This window comes from Cherax quadricarinatus, chromosome 30 (assembly GCF_038502225.1).
Source record: "Cherax quadricarinatus isolate ZL_2023a chromosome 30, ASM3850222v1, whole genome shotgun sequence".
In the NCBI taxonomy this organism is placed as follows: domain Eukaryota; kingdom Metazoa; phylum Arthropoda; class Malacostraca; order Decapoda; family Parastacidae; genus Cherax; species Cherax quadricarinatus.
The window spans coordinates 2,449,295-2,474,108 of record NC_091321.1 but is presented as its reverse complement, the minus strand read 5'-3'; the positions used below and the strand labels follow the sequence as shown (position 1 = coordinate 2,474,108).

Genomic DNA, 24,814 nt, shown 5'->3' with positions numbered 1-24,814 from the left:
AATGGCTGGTCAAAGAATAATTCAAAGAGTTCCAGTTCATTGGCCGTGGTTCCAAGGGGACAAGTAGGTAGAATTCCACTTTGAGAGTCATCAAAGTGGTGAGGCTTGGGAACAAAATTGGGATTTTGCTGCCAATCCCACATACAGTTTGCTGGTGGATACTGGACATCACAGGCTGGTTGTGCGGGTGGTTGTGGATGTGGTGGGCTGGTGGCTGACGCTCCACTTTGTCCTTGAACTGACGAGTCAGCAGCGTGGGTCCTAGCCTGGGCTGGTGAGTCACGCATGGCGGTGCCACTACCATCACCACTACCACCATCCACTGATGCCTGTGGTCTATCCATGCTAAGTGTAGCCACATCATCCTCACTATCACTATCTAAAACTGGTGTAGGGCCATGGAATGTACTCCGGGATGTACTCCGTCCCCTGGGCACAGCATAGGGTACACTACCCGAGCGCATGCGGCGGCGAACATACCGACGCTTCACTGGTGAATATGATTCCTCACTATCACTACTTGAATGATCGTCAAGCGCAATAAAATCACAATCCATGTCACTATCATCATTACTGAAGTCAGAGGCCTGGCCACGCGAAAATATTAGTTTTCTCTTGCGTTGAGGCACAACCGACCGTGAGTCACGAGTGCCCACACCAGAGGTAGAAGGTTGAGGATCGTCAGGGTTTTCTGCACTATTATCAATATCCTGGTCATTCCTTTCGGTCACTAACTGATCAAAGCCATAGAATTCTTCTTCATTTCCACTTCCGTCAGTGTCAGAACTATCAGATAGGAAGAGGAGAGTCCCAATTTTCCGGGGAGTGAGAGCTGACTTGCGACGAGGCATGGTGAACAAGGGTAACTGAGCTGGCGTTCCCACAATGCTATGCGGGCGCCTAGATTTTTTGTATATGGCGCACACCCACCACGCAGACCCGTTCTCTCACATGTAGGCCTATGAGTGCTTTTGCGCTAAATTTGATGGCGCTAGAATTTTGGCATAGATCTACGGTTTGGACACTCAACGTGAAGCCGTAGATCTACGGGATGGACCCTGAAAGGGTTAATAGAATGATATTCATTTATCCGTACAGTGGACCCTCGGTTACCGGTCGTAATCTGTTCCAGAAGGTCGGCCTAAATCCGAAAACCGAAATAATATTTCCAATAAGAACTAATGTAAATACAATTAATCCATTCCACACCCAAAAATATTAACAAAAAATACATTTTTTAAAGATTAAATATAGTTTTACATACACAAAACAATGAGAAAGAAATATAAAGCACTAATTTTACTAATAAATGAACATTACATACCTTTATTGAAGACTCTTGTTAGCATATGGAAGAAGGCGAGGAGTGGAGGGGAGAGGGAAAAAGAGTTTATTGTTTGGAAGGGGAATCCCCCTCCATAAGGACTTCAGGTATCAAAGCCCTCTCTTGGGTTACTTACCTTTGTCTTTTACTGCCACTAGGACCAGCTTGAGTCACTGTACCCCTGTCGCACAAAAAAATGTCCAGAGAGGTCTGTTTCTGGCGTCTCTAAGATTTGTCTGAAGTGGGACAAGGTTTTAAGAACATAAGAATGGAGGAACACTGCAGAAGGCCTACTGGCCCATGCAAGGCAGGTCCTTATCAAAACGACCTCTACCCAAAGCTACCCAAGAATTAACTCCCATACCCAATGACACCAGTCAAACCCAGCCCCTCCCACTCATATAGTATTTGTCCAATCTCCTTTTAAAGCTACCCAAGGTCCTAGCCACTATCACCCTACTGGGAAGATTGTTCCATGCATCCACAACTCTGTTAGAGAACTAGTACTTACCTATGTCCTTTCTAAATCTAAATTTATCCAACTTAAATCCCTATTTCTGGTTCTTACCTGGTTCGACACCCTCAGTACTTTATTAATATCTCCGTCATCCACTTATACACTTCAATGATATCTCCCCTCATTCTACGTCTCTCCAGAGAGTGGAGATTTAAGGCTTTAAGTCTATCTTCATACGGGAGATTCCTTACACAGTTAATCATTTTAGTCATCCTTCTCTGTATGTTCTCCAATAAATCTATATCCATCCTGTAGTAAGAAGACCAAAACTGAGCGGCATAATCCAAATGAGGCCTCACTAGTGAGGTATAGAGCTGTAAAATAACTTTTGGACTTCTGTTACTAATACTTCTCGAGATAAATCCAAGTAATCTGTTAGCCTTGTTGTGCATACTTAGGCACTGTTGTCTTGGCTTTAGATTTCTGCTTACCATGACTCCCAAGTCTTTTTCACATTCTGTATGATCAAGCTCTACTTCACCTAGTTTATAGCTTCGAGGGTTATTTTCATTACCAAGGACTAGTACCTTACACTTATCCACATTGAACTTCATCTGCCATTTTTCAGACCAATACATTAATTTGTCCAAATCCTCCTGTAGTTGATTGCTATCCTCCTCAGAATGAATCATACGGCCTATCTTTGTATCATCAGCAAATTTGCTCATGTCACTCATAATCCCTTCATCAAGGTCATTAATGTAAATTATGAACAAGAGAGGGCCTAAAACTGATCCTTGTGGAACGCCACTAGTGACTAATCCCCATTCAGATTTGACCCCCATTAATCGAAACTCTCTGCTTTCTATTGGTAAACCATGCCTCTATCCATGCTAGAACTTTACCTCCTATACCATGAGCTGCTACTTTTCTTAAGTCTCTTGTAAGGCACTCTATCGAAGGCTTTACTAAAATCCAAATAAACAATATCATATTCTTTATCACTGTCTACTGCCTCAAATGTTCTATTGAAGAACGTCAGTAAATTTGTCAGGCAGGAACGACCTCTCGTGAACCCATGCTGAGATTCATTTATCAAGTTATGCTCCAGACTCAAGATGACTTCTAATAATGTCGGCTATAATTGATTCTAGTAACTTGCCCACTATAGATGTCCGGCTTATTGGACGGTAATTTGAAGGAACGAACTTATCCCGATTTGAATATGGGAACCACATTAGCCAGCTTCCACAACTCTGGCACAACACCTGTAAGGATGGATGCATTAAACACACTCGTTAATGGCTGACTAAGTTCCATCTTGTATTTTTTAAGTACCCTGGAAAATAACTCATCGGGGCCTGGGGACTTATTTTGCTTCAGTTTGTCTATCTGTTTGATAATCATGTCCCTCATGACAGTAATATTAGTCAATTTAAATTAGTCAGGAACCGAATAATTGTTAATTTCTGGAATCTCATTCATGTCTTCCTATGTAAAAACTGACAAAAAATAGTCATTAAATATGGAACACATTTCCAGTTCGTTATCCGACAGCTGCCCATTCCCAATTTTCAGAGGTCCTACTTTTTCCTTCACCTTCGTCCTATACACTTGAAAGAACCCCTTCGGATTGGTCTTTGATTAATTAGCAACTCTAATTTCATAGCTGAACATATTGGTCAGTAAGGTTAACCTCTACTCTTCTGATGTGCCTATAAATTCCCCTTTTCTCCCCTATTAGATGCTTTAGCCTCCTGTTGACCCAGGAGCTGTTGACCCAGGGCTGGAGTTTTGAGACTCTATGACCGCGGGTTCAATCCCGGCCGGGGGTATGGTTTGTTTGCAATCGTGTCATTACGATTTCTTGAGTCATGTTGATGGCAGTGAAGGGACTTGAGCTAGAGTTCGTCACGGCCACGCTAGCTGGAGATTCGTCTGTAAAAACTTGCATTTGTGGTCACAGTGGTGCCTGTGCTAACCTTCCTATGGTGTAGAAATATACCTAGTTGGATGAATCTTATTTTGGCTAGCTGGTCTAGTGGCTAACGCGACAGGCTGGAGTTTTGAGACTCTATGACCGTGGGTTCAATCCTGGCCGGGGGTATGGTTTGTTTGCAATCGTGTCATTACGATTTCTTGAGTCATGTTGACGGCAGTGAAGGGACTTGAGCTAGAGTTCGTCACGGCCACGCTAGCTGGAGATTCGTCTGTAAAAACTTGCATTTGTGGTCACAGTGGTGCCTGTGCTAACCTTCCTATGGTGTAGAAATATACCTAGTTGGATGAATCTTATTGTGGCTAGGTGGTCTAGTGGCTAACGCGACGGGCTGGAGTTTTGAGACTCTATGACCGCGGGTTCAATCCCGGCCGGGGGTATGGTTCATAGGTCTACATTGTTGATGACAGGGTTCCTTATATAGATCTACGCATAGATTCTAGCTTCAAATTTGGCATGAGAGGCCTGGTAGGCTTACACATGAGAGAATGGGTCTGCAGTCAGTGTGCACAGTATATAAAAAAACTTGGGAGGCCCTGCAGTGCACCTTGCTCACTATGCCATGCAAATGCACATGCTTCACTCCCAGACAAACTGAATGACTTTTATTCCCAAGTGACAGCTCCAACAATGAGAATTAAGGCACCAATAATGAGTTCTCTGGTTCTGAACATATAATGCCCGAAAGTGATGCTCAGGACACTGGAAATACTGTTATGAGACAATCACCAAATATCCTCTTGTTTGAGGATTTGTAATTACTTCCCGCTAAAAGCAAGAAGAATGGACTCTGAAGAGATGTTATGTCTGTGCATACACAAGGTGCCCAACACAGCACAGAAACACATGCTTTATGTGTGAGGAGTGTAAAATACCACTATGTATGAAGCCATATTTCCACAGCCTGCAACAGTTCTAGAAACATGACCAGTGGCTGTATATATGTATGTAAATATTAAGACAGTAGTAATATGAAACATACCTGTGTGTGTTTATGTTGCTCAGTAAACATGTTTTGTAAACAATGTAGTGACACTTAGCATGGCTATTGTGTTGCATACACTGGGTGGATATATGTACACTCTGCATATGGGTCTCATGAACCTCAAAAGTTACTGGAAATTGTAAAAAAGTAGAAAACCCCAGAAAAAAGTATACAAAAATAAATAGAAAAATGTTAAGAATGGCAACATTCGCAATTGCCAAGTGGGTCATCAACCTTCAACTACATGCCTTAATATCTCAATGAGTAATGAAGAAAGTTTTTATCATCACCAGAAAAATTTATTCTTTTATTTGATAAGAAATTTTTTTCATTTTTAAATGTGGACATTTTTTTTTTAACACATAGGTCATTTCTCAGAGGCAGGGTGACCCAAAAAGAAAAACTCAACAAGAAAGAAAAATACTCTTATCATTCAACACTTTCACCATCACTCATACATAACCACTGTCTTTGCAGAGGCGCTCATATACAACAGTTTAGACGCCCCTCCAAACTGTCAATATCCCAAACCCCTTCCTCAAAGTCCCAGCATTGTACTTCCCATTTCCAGGATTTAAGTTTGGCTAACTAGTTTCCCTGAATCCCTTCACAAAATATTGCCCTGCTCACACTCCACAAATTGTCAGGTCCCAAAAACCATTCGTCTCCATTCACTCCTATCTAACACACTCATGCATGCTTGCAGGGAGTCCAAGCCTCTCGCCCACAAAACCTCCTTTACCCCCTCCCCTCAACCTTTTTGGAGGAAAGATTCTTATTCCACTTCCCCATGGATATGAAAGGAAAAACAATAAGAGCAAGAACTATTAAGGTAATCAAAGAAAACCCAAATGAGTGAGTATACATAAACATGTACATGCATGTGTAGTGTGACCTAAGTTTAAGTAGAAGTAGCAAGATGTACCTGAAATCTTGCATGCTTACGAGACAGAAAAAAAAGATACCAGCAATTCTACCATCACATAAAACAAATACAGTGGACCCCCGCATAACGATCAGCTCCCAACGCGACCAATTATGTAAGTGTATTTTTGTAAGTGCTTTTGTAGGTGTATTTTTGGGGGTCTGAAACGGACTAATCTACTTCACATCTCTTATGGGAACAAATTCGGTCTATAACAGCACCCAAACAGACTTCTGGATTGAAATAACATCTTTATGTGGGGGTCCACTGTACAGGCTTCTGTTTTACACTCACCTGGTAGGTGAGTTGGTTGCTGTCTACCAACCTACTATAATGCAATTTTAATGTTTTGGGCTTCAAACAGTGAAAGGGTTGTGGTACACCACATGCTAAACTACATTCTAAAAAAGGTATTAATAATTTTGCTTACGATCAAGTTTGGCAACTGAGACTGAAATATTAACTTCTTCACACTGTACCATAAATAAAAGGTTCAATTTATTCTGCTCAAACTTTTATTTTAGAAAATAATATAAAATGATAATGTGTGCACAAAGTGACAAAGTTCTACTTTATTAGGTTACATAGTCATATTAATAGAACAATACAAAAACTGGTCTCAACTGGTCCTGGTATTCATTTAATCCTTTCAGGGTCCAGAGGCTAAATTTCAAAGTGTGCACCAGGGTCCAAGAATTTTCAAAAAAAAATTTTGTTATTTTTTCTTATGAAATGGTAGAGAATCTTTTGCTGAAGATAATAAAACAAAAAGTATGAAATTTGATGGAAAATTGACGAAATTATGCTGTTGCGAATTTTGATGTGTCAGCGATATTTACAAATCGGCGATTTTGCCGACTTTGACTCCCATTTTAGGCCAATTACATTATTCCAGTTGACCAAATTCTTAGCTATTTCACTAGTATTACTTCTATTCTATCGATTGAGCACAAGAAATCACCAAGTTAACTGTTTCAACTACAAAATAAAGTGATTGGAAATTGGTAATTTGGCTAATTTAACACAAAGTTCAAAATATTCCAATTTCAAAATAGGATCCAAAATAAACAATGTAGGTATTCCTGGTTGTTAGGTAAGACACATATGCAACAGTTAGGTATCTTTATTATGAAACGTTTCGCCTACACAGTAGGCTTCTTCAGTCAAGTACAGAAAAGTTGATAGAAGCAGAAGATACTTGAAGACGATGTAATCAGTCCATCACCCTTAAAGTTTTGAGGTGGTCAGTCCCTCAGTCTGGAGAAGAGCATTGTTCCATAGTATGAAACAATATGAAGTGACAGGATGGAGCTTTTATAGCGCCATGAGGTGAGACGTAGGCCACTAGGAGAGGTAAGAACTCAGATGTTGAAAGGTCAGGTCCTTCTCAAATCCAGCCGCTCTCACTGGTGGAAGTTGTCGAAGTTGATTGCAGGTCTGTACCAAGATACCCTTGTGTTGCAGTGTCTGACAGATTGAACATTAAAATGGTATAAAATACCGACAGGTTGTTAGGTAAGACACATATGCAACAGTTAGGTATCTTTATTATGAAACGTTTCGCCTACACAGTAGGCTTCTTCAGTCAAGTACAGAAAAGTTGATAGAAGCAGAAGATACTTGAAGACGATGTAATCAGTCCATCACCCTTAAAGTTTTGAGGTGGTCAGTCCCTCAGTCTGGAGAAGAGCATTGTTCCATAGTATGAAACAATGGAGCTTTTATAGCGCCATGAGGTGAGACGTAGGCCACTAGGAGAGGTAAGAACTCAGATGTTGAAAGGTCAGGTCCTTCTCAAATCCAGCCGCTCTCACTGGTGGAAGTTGTCGAAGTTGATTGCAGGTCTGTACCAAGATACCCTTGTGTTGCAGTGTCTGACAGATTGAACATTAAAATGGTATAAAATACCGACAGGTTGTTAGGTAAGACACATATGCAACAGTTAGGTATCTTTATTATGAAACGTTTCGCCTACACAGTAGGCTTCTTCAGTCAAGTACAGAAAAGTTGATAGAAGCAGAAGATACTTGAAGACGATGTAATCAGTCCATCACCCTTAAAGTTTTGAGGTGGTCAGTCCCTCAGTCTGGAGAAGAGCATTGTTCCATAGTATGAAACAATATGGAGATGAAGTGACAGGATGGAGCTTTTATAGCGCCATGAGGTGAGACGTAGGCCACTAGGAGAGGTAAGAACTCAGATGTTGAAAGGTCAGGTCCTTCTCAAATCCAGCCGCTCTCACTGGTGGAAGTTGTCGAAGTTGATTGCAGGTCTGTACCAAGATACCCTTGTGTTGCAGTGTCTGACAGATTGAACATTAAAATGGTATAAAATACCGACAGGTTGTTAGGTAAGACACATATGCAACAGTTAGGTATCTTTATTATGAAACGTTTCGCCTACACAGTAGGCTTCTTCAGTCAAGTACAGAAAAGTTGATAGAAGCAGAAGATACTTGAAGACGATGTAATCAACCCTACTGTGTAGGCGAAACGTTTCATAATAAAGATACCTAACTGTTGCATATGTGTCTTACCTAACAACCTGTCGGTATTTTATACCATTTTAATGTTCAATCTGTCAGACACTGCAACACAAGGGTATCTTGGTACAGACCTGCAATCAACTTCGACAACTTCCACCAGTGAGAGCGGCTGGATTTGAGAAGGACCTGACCTTTCAACATCTGAGTTCTTACCTCTCCTAGTGGCCTACGTCTCACCTCATGGCGCTATAAAAGCTCCATCCTGTCACTTCATCTCCATATTGTTTCATACTATGGAACAATGCTCTTCTCCAGACTGAGGGACTGACCACCTCAAAACTTTAAGGGTGATGGACTGATTACATCGTCTTCAAGTATCTTCTGCTTCTATCAACTTTTCTGTACTTGACTGAAGAAGCCTACTGTGTAGGCGAAACGTTTCATAATAAAGATACCTAACTGTTGCATATGTGTCTTACCTAACAACCTGTCGGTATTTTATACCATTTTAATGTTCAATCTGTCAGACACTGCAACACAAGGGTATCTTGGTACAGACCTGCAATCAACTTCGACAACTTCCACCAGTGAGAGCGGCTGGATTTGAGAAGGACCTGACCTTTCAACATCTGAGTTCTTACCTCTCCTAGTGGCCTACGTCTCACCTCATGGCGCTATAAAAGCTCCATCCTGTCACTTCATCTCCATATTGTTTCATACTATGGAACAATGCTCTTCTCCAGACTGAGGGACTGACCACCTCAAAACTTTAAGGGTGATGGACTGATTACATCGTCTTCAAGTATCTTCTGCTTCTATCAACTTTTCTGTACTTGACTGAAGAAGCCTACTGTGTAGGCGAAACGTTTCATAATAAAGATACCTAACTGTTGCATATGTGTCTTACCTAACAACCTGTCGGTATTTTATACCATTTTAATGTTCAATCTGTCAGACACTGCAACACAAGGGTATCTTGGTACAGACCTGCAATCAACTTCGACAACTTCCACCAGTGAGAGCGGCTGGATTTGAGAAGGACCTGACCTTTCAACATCTGAGTTCTTACCTCTCCTAGTGGCCTACGTCTCACCTCATGGCGCTATAAAAGCTCCATCCTGTCACTTCATCTCCATATTGTTTCATACTATGGAACAATGCTCTTCTCCAGACTGAGGGACTGACCACCTCAAAACTTTAAGGGTGATGGACTGATTACATCGTCTTCAAGTATCTTCTGCTTCTATCAACTTTTCTGTACTTGACTGAAGAAGCCTACTGTGTAGGCGAAACGTTTCATAATAAAGATACCTAACTGTTGCATATGTGTCTTACCTAACAACCTGTCGGTATTTTATACCATTTTAATGTTCAGGTATTCCTGGCACTAAACTAACATTTCCTTTGTTCATTAGTTACATTCTGAGGCTTTACAAATGAATTCCATTTTGATTTTTTATTCACATAATGAATTTTTATTCAAACCAAAAAATAGAAGATTTATTGTTATGCAATATTATAATAATTGTATAAATATCATCACCACATTTGCGAATGTATATTAGACCCACCAGCTGGCGTGTATTAGACGTGTGAGGTCGTTTGTTTACTCTTGAGCATCGGCAAAAATTTAACATTTCCGTTACTTTGAGCTCAGTTTCAAGCCATTTCCACTGCTAAAACCAATCAAAATCATCTCTAGTTCTGTGATATGTCTTCCATTCTATCAAATGAGACCAAGAAATCGCAAATACAACTATAAAAAAACATACGGAAAAACACTGCAAAGTCGCTGTTTTAATCGAAAATCACAGTCTCAGTTTTTTCTCTCATTATACACTGTGTGCTGCAGGATTTGTTTTATGTGGTGCACACATACCACACAGATGTATTCTCTCATATCTAGGCCCAAATTTACCACTCACAGCTTATCAGAGTGAGCTCAGCTCATGGCGTAGATCTATGGTTTGGACCCTGAACGTAAAGCCGTAGATCTATGGCACGGACCCTGAAAGGGTTAAACCATTCAGATGTTATGGCGGATGTGAGTCGATAGCAAATTCTCATGTCTCTTTAGGAATCCATGTGCCCAATTATTGCCTGGAAGTTTACCAGCAAACTCGAATATAGTTCTTTGAGTGCTGTCCAGGTAACTGTTGACAATGTTTCTCAACACAGTGACATTGAGAGCCAGTCCAAAATCACATAGGAAGCTATACATGTAGCTATCATTTCATTTCAAAGGAGCACTGTTTTCCTTCCAATTTTTCAGAATGATCTGGACCTTCCTGTGAAACACTGCTGCAAATATGCCTTTTGTATCTTGTACTGTTTCACTGCATCTCTCTGTGACAAGCCTCTTAACAAAGCTACTAGGGCAATTCTCATGCGCTCTTCAGAGTAGTGCATCTTTGTGATGTTCCTCTTTTAAGTGTATGCCATCTTGTTGACAAGAGAAATTGTTCTGTATGAAATACCTTATGGTACATAAAGCATTTAGCTTGGAAGGTTTCATATAAATGACAGACCTGCACAGGTGAATTAACAGCAAAGAAAGGGTAAGTTTTCATTGGCTAAGGCAATTCTTAGTAAATTCTGGAAGATGGTTCAGCAGTTGGAGTACTTAAGATTTTACAGAAACATAGATTAGAAAAAAGAAAATGAAAGACATTAAAGCACCCTATATTAATTGAAACCTAGGTAGTAGGTTGGTAGACAGCAACTGCTCAGGGAGGTACTACCGTCCTACCAAGCGAGTGTGAAACGGAAGCCTGTAATTGTTTTACACGATGGTAGGATTGCTAGTGTCTTTTTCTGTCTCATAAACATGAAAGATTTCAAATATGTCTTGCTATTTCTACTTTCACCTTGGTCACACTACACATGCATGTATATACAAACCCCTCTGGGTTTTTTTCTATTTTCTTACTAGCTCTTGTTCTTGTTTACTTCCACTTACCTCCATGGGGAAGTGGAACAGAATTTTTCCTCAGTAAGCCATGTGTGTTGTAAGAGGCAACTAAAACACCAGGAGCAAGGGGCTAGTAACCCCTTCTCTTGTATACATTACTAAAGTTAAAAAGAGAAACTTTTGTTGTTCTTTTCGGGCTACCATGCTTTGGTGGGATACAGCCGGTTTGTTGAAAGAAGATTATTTAAACTATGCAGAGTTCACATAAATCAGTTAAAAAGTCATTTCCTCTACTCAATTTGCCTCATCTTAGTCTCAATTACCCTGTTTGGTCTTATTTGCCTACTTGATGGTACATTAACTGGCATTAGCTTAGATCTGAAAATACTGATGTGAGCTTCCTTTCTCTTACATGTCCTTTAACCCCTTGACTGTCGCAACCCCCAATTCTGAGGTGTCTCCTGGTGTTGCAAAATTTAAAAAAAAATAATTTTTTATGAAATGATAGAGAATCTTTTCCCAATTGTAATGACACCAAAAGAACGAAATTTGATGGGAAACTGACGGAATTACGCTCTCGTGAAGTTGGCGACCTCGGCGATATTTACAAATCGGCGATTCTGCCCACTTTGAGCCCTATTTTTGGCTAATTCCATTGTTCCAGTCGACCAAACTCATAGGTATTTTTTTAGAACTCCATTTTTTCTATTGATTGAGTACAAGAAACTGCCCATTTACCAATTTCAAGTGCCCAATAACATGGTCAGAAATTTGTAATTTGGCCAATTTCACGAAAATTACAAATTCAAAATAAGGTCCAGAATGAACAATGCAGATATTCCTGGCTCTAAAATAACATTTTCTTTGTTCATCAGTCACGTCTCCAGGCCCATCTGATATTACTCTTGCTTTCTATTTTGAATTTTTATTCAAACAAAAACTAGATGATTTACTGTTATGCAGACTACTGCAATACTGTAATAATTGTACAAATAATGTCAACCCATAAATGACTGCATATTAGAATGGCTAGTTGGACATTTTTTGGACAATGACATCAATTATTTACTTTTGAACATCGGCAAAAATCAAACATTTCCCCTACTTTGAGCTCCATTTCCAGGTTCTTTACATAATAAAAACAATCAAAATCACCTCTATTTCTATAATATGTTTTTCATTCTATCAAATGAGACCAAGAAAACAAGAATACAACCATAAATACCATATGAAAATAGACCACAAAGTTGGCATTTTAATTAAAAAAAAAAAAAAAAAAAAAAAGGTTGGAGTTTTTTTTTCTCACTATGCACTGCGTGCTCCAGGATTTTTTATATATGGTGCACACTGACCACACAGACCCATTCTCTCACATGTGGGCAGCTTTCTCCTGCTTGATTTGGAGCCACTAGAATTTATGAGTATATATACGTGAAACACGGTGGCTCGTAAGACGTATATATATGACCGAAACAGTCAAATGGTTAATATAAATGCATGACTTCTGCTTACAAACAATGAGAAATTTACTTAAAAACATAAATTTCAGATAATCACATGGCACCTAATGACCTTGGAAGAATGTGGATTTATTGAGAACTGCTCCTTAATCCTGCATGAAAGCCTCTGACATCATATTGTTTGAGGGTGAAGCATAAGATTTTTGAACTGACCCTGATAGGTCAGTTGATTGAGTCCACCTGTAAAATCTCAGGATAGGAGGGAAGGAAAAGAAACAGCTCATCTCCAGGGAAAAAAAATATTACATTCATCTGTCTGATTTGCAGGTTGATACGAGTTTTTTCCAGAGGGAGGAGAGAAGATGCAAAATCAAAATTGCTACTGCCAGAATTATTCATTATCAGGTCAACAGAGAATGAATCTCTATAACTTTACCTGAATCTTCCCAAAAGAGAGAACTGCAGATGCTTTAGTTTACATTGAAAACCTAGTCATGTATGAAGAAATCCTACTTGTTAAGTGAGTCATAAATCTGGAATAACGTAACTGCAAACAAACCCCGAAATGGGTGGGGTTTGAACCCATGGTGAGTCGTAAAACTCCTGGCCAGTGTATAAGCCACTGGACCAGCTGGTTACAATAAGATTCATCCAACTAAGTATATTTCAATACACCATAGGGATGTTAGCCAGATGGCCTGGAGTTTTACGTTTCACTCACCATGGGTTCAAACCCCACCAGTTCTGTGGTTTGTTTACAATTGTGTTATTACAATTTCATGACCCATAATGGCAGCTTTGAGGGGACTTATACCAGAGTTTGACACAGCCATGCTAGAGGAAGATTCATCAGTAAAAACTTGCATCTGTGGCCACAGTGGGGCCCAGGCTAACATCCCTATTGTGTAAAGAAATATACATAGTTGGATGAATCTTACTGTAGCCAGCTGGCCCAGTGGCTTACACACATAAAAGACTCACTCACCATGGGGCTCAAACCCCACCCGTTCTGTGGTATGATTTACTTGTTCAAATGTGGTAAAGACTACTGCCAATATCACAGGAGTGTTACCCCTCAAAACATTTTTTCATACAAATAAACTGCTGATTGGCAGCTCAAGCAGACACCTCGAAACAATACTGATGTTATAGAAAAATCAGTTATTGATTCTGCAGGCTAGAGAATCAGGAAAACGTTTGTAATATTTGTATGTGCATGTAAGTTTGTAAGGAATTAATTGATTCCAAGGTACTCTGCTCATAACTGTACAGTGTCATAACTTTATCTAAATAATGGTGTTTTTAACAGTAATAATAATAATACTCCTTAGGGAAGTGGAGAAAAATCTTTCCACATGTGAGCCCTGTATAAATTATTACATAAAAAAAAATATATATTAATTTTATGGGGGGGGGAGGTCACCAGCCTCAGTGGGAGAAGGCCAAAGTTAAAAAATAATAATAATAATAATAATAATAATAATAATAATGGAGGCAAAGAGGTTAATGTATGAGAGTATAGTGGTGCCAGGATTCATCCTAGGAAAGGATGTGGGAGTAAAAGGGGCTTTGTGTGTAAGGGGCTTAGACATGAAGTAGGCATGTGTGAGCATGTTAGACAGAAATGGACATGAATGGTTTTTGGAACCTGATGAGCTGTTGGAGCGTGAGCAGGGTAATATTTTGTGAAGAGATACAGGAAAAAAAGTAAGCTGAACTTTATCCTGAAGGTAGGAAGTACAATGCCTGCACTTTAAAGGAGGGGTTTAGAATATTGGCTGTTTGCAGTGGCATCTGAACTGCTGTATTCAAGTACCTCTGCAAAGACAATGATTATGTGTGAATGATGGTGAAAGTATCTCTTTTTTGGATCACCTTGCCTCGATGAGAGACAGCCGACATTTAAAAAAAAAAAAACTTACTGTATGTTTATTAATAAATATACTACTGTACTGTTCAAAGTGATGCTGCTGTAAATTATAAAAATTATGAAGCAGACAGATTATGTAAATACATTAAGAACAGAAATAAAGGCAAAAATTTTTCCTATTAAAATCTTTATCAACATTATACAAGTTGTGATTCATATTTCACACTACTATTTAACCCTTTCACTGTCAGTGATGTATAGGTATGGCTTACAAGCTAGTGGTGTCGGTGACATATTAATACGTCAAAATTCTAGTGGCTTCAAATCTAGCGGGAGAAAGCTGGTAGACCTACATGTGAGAGAATGGGTCTGCGTGCTTAGTGTGGGTAGCTAAAATTGGTAAATGGGCAGTTTCTTGTACTCAATCAATAGAACAAATGGAGTTCTAGCGAAACAGTTACAAGTTTGGTCGACTGGAACAATGGAATTGGCTGAAAATAGAGCTCAAAGTAAGCAAAATAGCCGATACAGTGGAACCTCAAAAATCGAACGTATCACATATCGAACGTTTCAAAAATAAGACCATTTTTTCGGACAAACTGTGTCCCTATTATCAAACGCGCCCCTATTTTCAGACCACCGAGTACGGGACCTGTCCGCTGGCCCACTCTGTCCGTGTCCCCGCGCAGGCGCCATGAGCAGTCTAGCTTTGTTTATGCTTGAGTGAACACTAACCTGCGATCTCATTCACACCTTTTTCGATTATTTGTGTTTAGTGCTTGTAGGGCTGTGAAATAAGCTGGCATGGGCCCAAAGAAACTTGCTAGCAGTACCCCTGTGGTAAAAAAGTGAGAAACACCATAGATGTGAAGAAGGAAATAATACAGAAGTATGAGATTGGAGTGAGACTTGTTGAGCTTGCCAGGATGTACAAAGGACTGTGGACAGTTATTTTGTGAGACAGAAACAGATGACTGTGGACAGTTATTTTGTGAGACAGAAACAGACTGTGGAGTTATTTTGTGAGACAAACAGACGATTGTGGACAATTATTTTGTGAGACAGAAACAGAGGACTGTAGACAGTTATTTTGTGAGACTGGGGTCCAATGACTCTCAAGCTGGTCCTAGCGGCATTAAAATGCAGAGAAGGGAAGCAACCCCAGAGAGGGCTTTGATACTGGAAGTCCTCATGGAGGGGGATTCTCCTTCCAAACAATAACCCCCAACTCCCTCTCTCCTCCTCTCTATCTTCCAGATGCCATCACCAATCTTCAATAAATGTAAGTAAAAATGTTATTTTATATTACTATACATAATTAAAGACTATAGCATTTGTTGTGTGTATGTAAAACTGTAATTAATCTCTAAAAAATGCATTTTTTTGTGAATATTTTTGGGTTTCTGGAATGGATTAATTGTATTTCCATTATTTCTTATGGGAAATATTGCTTCGAATTTCAGACTTTTCAAATTTAGAACTAGCTCCTGGAACAGATTAAGTTCGATTTTTGAGGTTCCACTGTATGTACATATCACAGGGACCGCTAACTTCAAGAGAACATAAGTCCATAAGTTTTCCATCAAATTTCGAACTTTCAGTGTCATTACCGTTGGGAAAAGATTCTCTATCATACCACAAGAATTTTTTTTTTTTTTTTTTCAAAATTCAATACTGAGAGCAAGTTTGTAAGCAGGGGTCTTGACAGTTAAAGGGTTAAACAGAATTGTAAAAAAATGAAAAATGAGTAGAAATTGTATTTGCTGGATCTTTGTTAAATTTTATGTAATTAACATAATGAGGAACTTGGAATGTTTATTGAATAAGTTTCACTTAACCCTTTGACTGTCGTGACCCCAAATCCTAAAGTATCTGTCTGTGTCACAAAATTATCGAAAAAAAAATATTTTTTCTTATGAAATGATACAGAATCTTTTCCCAATGATAATGACACCAAAAGAATGAAATTTGATGGAAAACTTATGGAATTACGCTCTCGCAAAGTTAGTGATCTCAGTGATGTTTACGCATCAGCGATTTTGCCCACTTTGAGCCCCATTTTCATCCAATTCCATTGTTACAGTCGACCAAACTCATAGCTATTACTTTAGAACTCCGTTTGTCCTATAGACTGAGTACAAGAAACCGCCTATTTACGGATTTCAATTACCCAATAAAGTGGTCAGAAATTGGCAATTTGGCTAATTTCAAACAAATTAACCCTTAAACGGTCCAAACGTATATATACGTTCTCTAGCGTAACGCCCCAAACATATATATACGTTCCATTTGTCATTCATTCAACATTGGCACGATAGGCCTGAGTCACCTAGACATGAGAGAATGGGTGTGCACACTCAGTATGCGCCATATGAAAAAAATAGACGACGCCTGGGTACCACATGCTCTTTTTCTTATAAAAAAAAAAAAAAAATTCTCAAAATATTAGGGAAGCTACGCGAGAGAACGTATATATACGTTTGGACAATTTAAGGGTTAAAAATTATGCCAATTTCAAAACAGGGTTAAGAATGAACAATGCAGACATTCCTGGCACTAAAATAACATTTTCTCTGTTCATCAGTCACGTCTCCAGGCCCCTCTTATACTACTCTTGCTCTCTATTTTGAATTTTTATTCACACAAAAATAGGAGATTTACTGTTATTCAGACTACTGCATTATTGTAATAATTGTATAAATAATGTCAACCCATTCATGACTGAGTATCAGAATGGCTAGTTGGACACTAATGGGACTCTTAAACATAGGCAAAAACTGAACAATTCCACTAGTTTAAGCTCAATTTCAAGGTCCTTTTCATCATGAAACCAATCAAAATCATCTCTATTTCTGTAATATGACTTCCATTCTATCAAATGAGACCAAGAAAACTAAAATACAATCATAAATACTATACGAAAATACACCTCAAAGTCAGCGTTTTAATCCCAAAACACGGTCGGAGTTTTTTTTTCACACTGTGCACTGTGTGCTGCAAGATTCTTTTTTATACTGTGCACACTGACCACATACACCCAATCTCTCACATGTGGGCCTACCAGCTTTCTTCTGCTTGATTTGAAGCAGCTAGAATTTTGGAATATAAATATGTCAAAAACACTGGCATGCATAACGTGTGTATATATACGAGTGCCTGCACTCTGAAGGAGGGGTGTTAATGTTGCAGTTTAAAAACTGTAGTGTAAAGCACCCTTCTGGCAAGACAGTGATGGAGTGAATGATGATGAAAGTTTTTCTTTTTCGGGCCACACTGCCTTGGTGGGAATCGGCCAATGTGTTAAAAAAAAAAAATAATAATATACGACCAAAACAGTCAAAGGGTTAACACGTTTAAAAAGATAGAGCATACAGTAATTTCACTAATAAACTATAATGTTGTATTTTCTTCCTTCCAAAGAAGTAAAACAAAAGATTTTTTTTATTATCACACTGGCCGATTCCCACCAAGGCAGGGTGGCCCGAAAAAGAAAAACTTTCACCATCATTCACTCCATCACTGTCTTGCCAGAAGGGTGCTTTACACTACAGTTTTTAAACTGCAACATTAACACCCCTCCTTCAGAGTGCAGGCACTGTACTTCCCATCTCCAGGACTCAAGTCCGGCCTGCCGGTTTCCCTGAACCCCTTCATAAATGTTACTTTGCTCACACTCCAACAGCACGTCAAGTATTAAAAACCATGAAAATGAAGAGAGCAAAGATATAGTTGCACAAAAAGTGAAAATACTGAACATCAGGAAACACTGGTATCTTACCTGAGTCCTCGCTCACCCGTGTGTCTATAGGAAGATCTAAATGCTGTGACGGCAGCAGACTTCACCTTGCTTATTCCAAAGAGTAGGTAAAACTTAGGCAGAGAAAACTCATCTAAAGACAGCCGTAACACACGCTGAGTTTCCTCTGTAAAAATCAGGATACAGGTAAAACACTGTCAATTTCTTAATAATAACTGATATAATTTAGACCAATTAATTTCAAAAGTATGTTCTAAGGAAGCACATTTAAATTTACTTACAAATTTCTTACCTAAAAAAGAGGGTTTGGTACAGGTACATAGTGAGTGAATGATATTGATGACAAGGCCATGTGTGGATGCTCTCATGGAGACTGGTCCAGTACACACCAAGAAGGTTATAATATGAAACAGGTACGGTAGATGGCGTGCTACATCGAGGCAGTTGTTGAAGGAGAGCATGAGTAAATATCTGGCCAAAATGGCTATGTCATCCCACATCAAGTGCTGTTCCAGTGTCGGTGTTGGAGATGTGCAGGTCTTGTCTATCACCTGCCAGTTGCAAAATATTTTAATCATCAATTTTATAGAAGAATTCCATTTTAGACATCTAACTTAAATGTTCTCTAAGCAGAAACAGTAAAAAATGAAAACCAATATAGATGCTTATACAGAAACTAACAATGCCTGAATAATAAATAACCTGTACCAAACAGAATTTAGATGTCACCAAAAGATATAAAACATTAAATCTCAAAAGCCCTGTAAAAGTGCTAATGAAAATACATAAATGAACTATAGCATCATCACAAGATAAGAATTTTGATGAAGCCCTTGAAAGAAAAAATCCATAATAAAATGAATAACGCTATGAGGTAATACCTAAGCAGCTGGAACTTATCACCACTGAACATCATGTTGTTCCAAACTGCTCACTGGAAAACACTACTTACATCTTGTAATTTTTGAGTATCTTCTACCAAAGTGACTTTCATGCTTATTTTAGTGTTATCTGCAAATGATACAAAACTGTGATGGGTGTTTGTACCTGTCTGCTATGAGGATGAGAAACAACAGAGGTGCCAGGACAGCGCCCTGGGGAACCGAGCTTTTTACCTCGCTGATGCTGGATTTTACTCTACTTACCACTACTTTTTTGTGTTGTGTGTGTTTGGAACCTGAAAATCCATCTGCCTACCTTCTCTATAATGCCTATGGCCCTTGTTTTGTGTGCAATTACCCCATGATCACATGTGTCAAATGGCTATGAAAAGTCTGTGTACATGTATATCAAATCTGCATTTTGGTTGTCTTCCAAATCCTCCATAAGTCTGTCTTAGTGGTTTAGCAGCTGCATTTTGGTTATCTTCCAAAGCCTCTGAAATTCTGTCTTAGTGGTTTAGCAGCTGTGACAGGTATGAGCATCCTGCCCGAAAACCATGCTGGTTTGGGTTATGCCAATTGTACTGTTCCATGAAATTTGTAATCTGCTGTCTCATCACTCCTTCAAAGATTTTTATGATATGGGAAGTTAGTACTACTGGTCTGTAATTTTAAGCTAGTGCTCTACTATCTCCCTTATGCAAAGGAACTATGTCTGCACTCTTTAAAGTCTCTGGTATTTCACCAGAATACTGAGGGCTCTTGCTAGTGGTACTTTGCACGTTTTTATAAATAAGATATTCCATGAATCTGGTCCAGGTGCTGAGTGACTGGGCATGATTTCAATTTCTTTTTCAAAATCTATGGAATTGGCACTAGTGTCAGTTAGTTGGTCTGTGTGGCCTTCTGCTGGAATGAAAAATGTTTCTGCATTCTCTACCCTGCTGTCATTTAGTGGAATGCTGAACACCGACTCATACTATTCTTTTAGAATATCACTGACTTCCTGCTCATCATCAGTATACGAGCCTCCTCTCATTAACAGTCCAATTCTGCAGGTAGTTCTTAGTTTAGATTTTGCATATGAATGAAAATATTTTGAATATCTTGGAATATCCTGGATGACCTTTTGTTCCCTTTGTGCTTCTTCTGTTTGGTATGACCTCTCAAGTTTTTGTTCTAAATCAGTGATCTCTTGGCTAAGACTATCTTTCCTTCGTAGTGACATGTTTATGTTTTTAAGCAATTCAGTAACCTGTTTTCTTCTTTTGTACTATCTCCTACCCTCTTTTTCTCTATAACTCATCTTCTTCTGGGTTTCCTCAATGGTAAGTACAGTAGGGCCCCGCTTTACAGCATTCCACTATTATGGCGATTTTAAATTATGACCAAAACTTTCTATACGGCGAGCGATCTTTCAAATGCTGTGTACACCACTGGTTTGTTTATATTCTCCGTGAGCACATATCACTATTACGTAATAATAATAATCATTCTTGGGCACATTAAATGTCTTATTTTAAGCAATATAGACATTTTCATTAATCCATCTATGATATTTTCTTCAAAATTATATATGAAACATGTTACATAGTATATAAACATTTTATGTTTATATACTATGGAGGTGTGGTAGCCGGTCGGAGGGAAAACATTACGTCACTCCCCTTAATACATAACGCTTTTCTTTACAATTCTCGGCATGAATTATTCATTACTTCTCCCTTTGTTTATGATGGCATCTAAAGGTAGTGATAGAAACAATTAAACTCCGTGAACATGGTATGTCGATGGTAATAATATGGCTCTGGGCGACTTTAAATATCGTGTAGCTATGTAGGTAGGTGTAGGTATGTAGCCCAGGCGGATTATATACCTACATTATTATTATAACTGATAATTATACTTATGTGTACCTATACCTAAGTAAACTTACATACTGTGCTGGCATGCAGGTACACATTAAAATCACTAAGAGTGTCTTATTAGTCTTGAAGACGACATATTAATAATGATAATAACAATAACATATAGTCGGACTTGAGTCCTGGAAATGGGAAGTACAATGCCTGCACTTTAAAGGAGGGGTTTGGGATATTGGCAGTTTGGAGGGATATGTTGTGTATCTTTATATGTATATGCTTCTAAACTGTTGTATTCTGAGCACCTCTGCAAAAGCAGTGATAATGTGTGCGTGTGGTGAAAGTGTTGAATGATGATGAAAGTATTTTCTTTTTGGGGATTTTCTTTCTTTTTTTTGGGTCACCCTGCCTCGGTGGGAGACGACCGACTTGTTGAAAAAAAAAAAAAAAAAAAAAAAAAAAAAAAAAAAACACAATAATAATCACTATGAGGCGCATTAAATATCGTGCAAAACGTTAATATAGACATTTCGCTTAATCCATCTAAATACACCCCACAGTAGAATAAATTAACAAATATGAGATATGGTAGCCAGGCAACTTGTACGACTTGTGGTAGCCAGGTGACTTGTAGGACTTGTGGTATCCAGGCAACCTGTACGACTTGCAGTAGCCAGGTGACTTGTAAGACTTGTGGTAGTCAGGGCGACTTGTAGGACTTGTGGTAGCCTGGCAACTTGTAGGACTTGTGCTAGCCAGGCAACTTGTAGTCAATAATCAAAGAAAATGTGTACACTATAACATTAGTGGGGGTAGCAAGAAAATTATTCCTTTTGTATGCCTTCACTCAGGGCGTCATTTCTTTTAAAAATGGTGTTACATGAGAATGGGAGTGTTTCTCTTTATTTATTCTAATGTATCAATTTGCAGACAACTTGTACACAAAGTAAAGTGATGAAAACCAGACATGTTCTGTTCGTCTGAATTGTTTACATTACGTGTGGGTGGGGTGGGAAGGGCTTCCCTTCCTGGCTACCCATACTTCCCAACCTGACTTCATACAAATAAAACTCACCTCTCACCCTACATTAACCCTTTGACTGTCGCAAACCCCATTCCTGAGGTGTCTCCTGGTGTCGCTAAAAAACCAACAAAAAAAAACAAAAAAAAAAAAAAAAAAAAAAAAAAAAAAAAAAAAAAAAAAAAAAAAAAAAAAAAAAAAAAAAAAATATCTTATGAAATGATAAGAGAATCTTTTCCCGATTGTAATGACACCAAAAGAATGAAATTTGATGGAAAACTGACAGAATTACGGTCTCGCGAAGTTAGCAACCTCGGCAGTATTTACAAATCGGCGATTTCATCCACTTTGAGCCCTATTTTCCGCTAATTCCATTGTTCCAGTCGACCAAACTCATAGCTATTTCTTTAGAACTCCGTTTTTTCTATCGATTGAGAACAAGAAACTGCCCATTTAACAATTTCAACTACCCAATAACGTGGTCAGAAATTTGCAATTTGGCCAATTTCACGAAAATTAAAAAATATGACAATTTCAAAATAAGGTCCAGAATGAACAATGCAGACATTCCTGGCTCTAAAATAACATTTTCTTTGCTAATCAGTCATGTCTCCAGGCCCCTCTGATATTACTCTTGCTTTCTATTTTGAATTTTTATTCAAACAAAAAATAGAAGATTTACTATTATGCAGACTACTGCAATACTGTAATAATTATATAAATAACATCAACCCATTGATGACTGCATATTAGAATGGCTAGTTGGACATTTATTGGACAATGACATCATTTGTTTACTTTTGAACATCGGCAAAAATCAAACATTTCCCCTACTTTGAGCTCCATTTCCAGGTTCTTTTTATAGTAAAGTCAATCAAAATCACCTCTATTTCTATAATATGTTTTCCATTCTATCAAATGAGACCAAGAAAAAGAGAATACAACCATAAATACTAAACGAAAATAGACCACAAAGTCGGTATTTTAATTAAAAAAACGGTCGGAGTTTTTTTTTTTCTCGTTATGCACTGCGTGCTCCAGGATTTTTTTTATATGGTGCACACTGACCACACAGACCCATTCTCTTACATGTGGGCCTACCAGCTTTCTCCTTCTTGATTTGAAGCTGCTAGAATTTATGAGTATATATACGTCAAACACTGTACCTCGTAAGACGTATATATACGGCTGCAACAGTCAAAGGGTTAAGACCACAAATATTTTAAGGTAATTAACCCTTAAACTCTCCAAACGTAGATCTACGTTGACATGTGTAGCATTTCGACCTTGATTTTCTCCATTTGAAAGCATGTAAAATCGGACGTAGATCTACGTTCGGAGCACTACGCATGTCAACGTAGATCTACATATGGACAGTTTACGGGTTGATGAATGTACTATACGTATATGCATTTTATCGTTCTAGGGAGCTTAATGTTGTAGTAGGTGGGAGTGGCCAGGCAGGATGCCATAACTCCCACACGTCTTTCTACAAATACGTGTAAATACTTTTCACCTCTCACAATACATTAATACCATTAAGACTACAAATATTTTAAGGCAAGTATTGAGTGTACTGTATATGCATTTTATCACTCTAGGGAGCTTTAAGCATCGCAGTATAGTATGAGTGGGTGAGGTGGTCAGGAGGGCTACCACACCTGATTTCTTACAGTAAATACTACTCACCTTTTGCCTTACATTAAGACGACAAATAGTTTGAGGTAAATAATGAGTGTACTCTGTGTGTATTTTACTTTTTAATGCCTAGTTCTATTGCTAACTTATTATATGTTAGTGTAAACTTGTCATCTGGCATTTATATGCATTTATAAATGAAAAAATGGATTTCTGCTTTCCAGCGAAGTCTGCTTTCCGGCAGTAGCCTGGAACCTAACCTGCCATATAAGTGGGACCCTATTGTATTTAACCCTTTGACTGTCGTGACCCCAAATCTTGAAGTCTCTCTCTTGTCACAAAATATTCGAAAAAAAAAAAAAAATTTTTGTTATGAAATGATGAGAATCTTTTCCTGATGGTAACGACACCAAAAGTATGAAATTTGATGGAAAACTTAGGAATTATGCTCTCATGAAGTTAGCGATCATGGCAATATTTATGGATCGGCGATTTCGCCTACTTTGAGCCCTATTATCGGCCAATTCCATTGTTCCAGTCAACCTAACTCACAGCTATTTCTTTAGAAATCCATTTATTCTATTGATTGAGTACAAGAAATCATACATTTACCGATTTCAACTACCCAATAAAATGGTCAGAAATTGGCAATTTCAAGCAAATTAAAAAACACCAATTTCAAAATAGGGTCCAGAATAAACAAGACAGACATTCCTGGCACTAAAATAACATTTTCTCTGTTCATTAGTCATGTCTTCAGGCCCCACATATTACTCTTGCTTCCCATTTTGAATTTTTATTCTCACAAAAAATAGACTTACTGTTATGCAGACTATTCCATTATTGTAAAAATGGTATAAATAATAACAGTGCACTTGTGAAAGAATATTAGACTCACCAGTTGATGTGTATTGGATGTGTGGCGTGATTTGTTTACTTTTGAACATCGACAAAAATCTAACATTTCTGCTAATTTGAGCTCAATTTCAAGGTTCTTTTCATCATGAAACCAATCAAAATCATCTCTATTTCTGTAATGTATCTTCCATTCTATCAAATAAGACCAAGAAAATGAGAATACAACCATAAATACTATACAAAGATAAGCCTCAAAGTTGGCGTTTTAATCCAAAAACACAGTCAGAGTTTTTTTTTTTTTTTTATTATGCACTGCGTGCTGCAGGATTTTTTTATACTGCGCACACTGACCACACAGACCCATTCCCTCACATGAGGGCC

The 24,814-nt window shown here is 38.4% G+C and overlaps 1 protein-coding gene across 10 annotated transcripts in view; it reads right to left on the bottom strand.

The window, feature by feature from the left end:
* The window catches only part of Nf1 (neurofibromin 1), a 644,633-nt gene that overhangs the window by 252,160 nt on the left and 367,659 nt on the right, over nucleotides 1–24,814 (bottom strand). For all 10 annotated transcript variants that reach the window (XR_011392599.1, XM_053781766.2, XM_053781772.2 and 7 more), the window contains 2 exons: nucleotides 18,466–18,724; nucleotides 18,195–18,339 (listed from right to left, as the gene is read on the bottom strand). Coding sequence is in view for 9 of the 10 variants with exons in the window: in XM_053781766.2 (XP_053637741.1) it covers nucleotides 18,195–18,339; nucleotides 18,466–18,724 (404 nt within the window). In the remaining variant the exon portion in view is untranslated. The remainder of the gene's footprint in view (nucleotides 1–18,194; nucleotides 18,340–18,465; nucleotides 18,725–24,814) is intronic.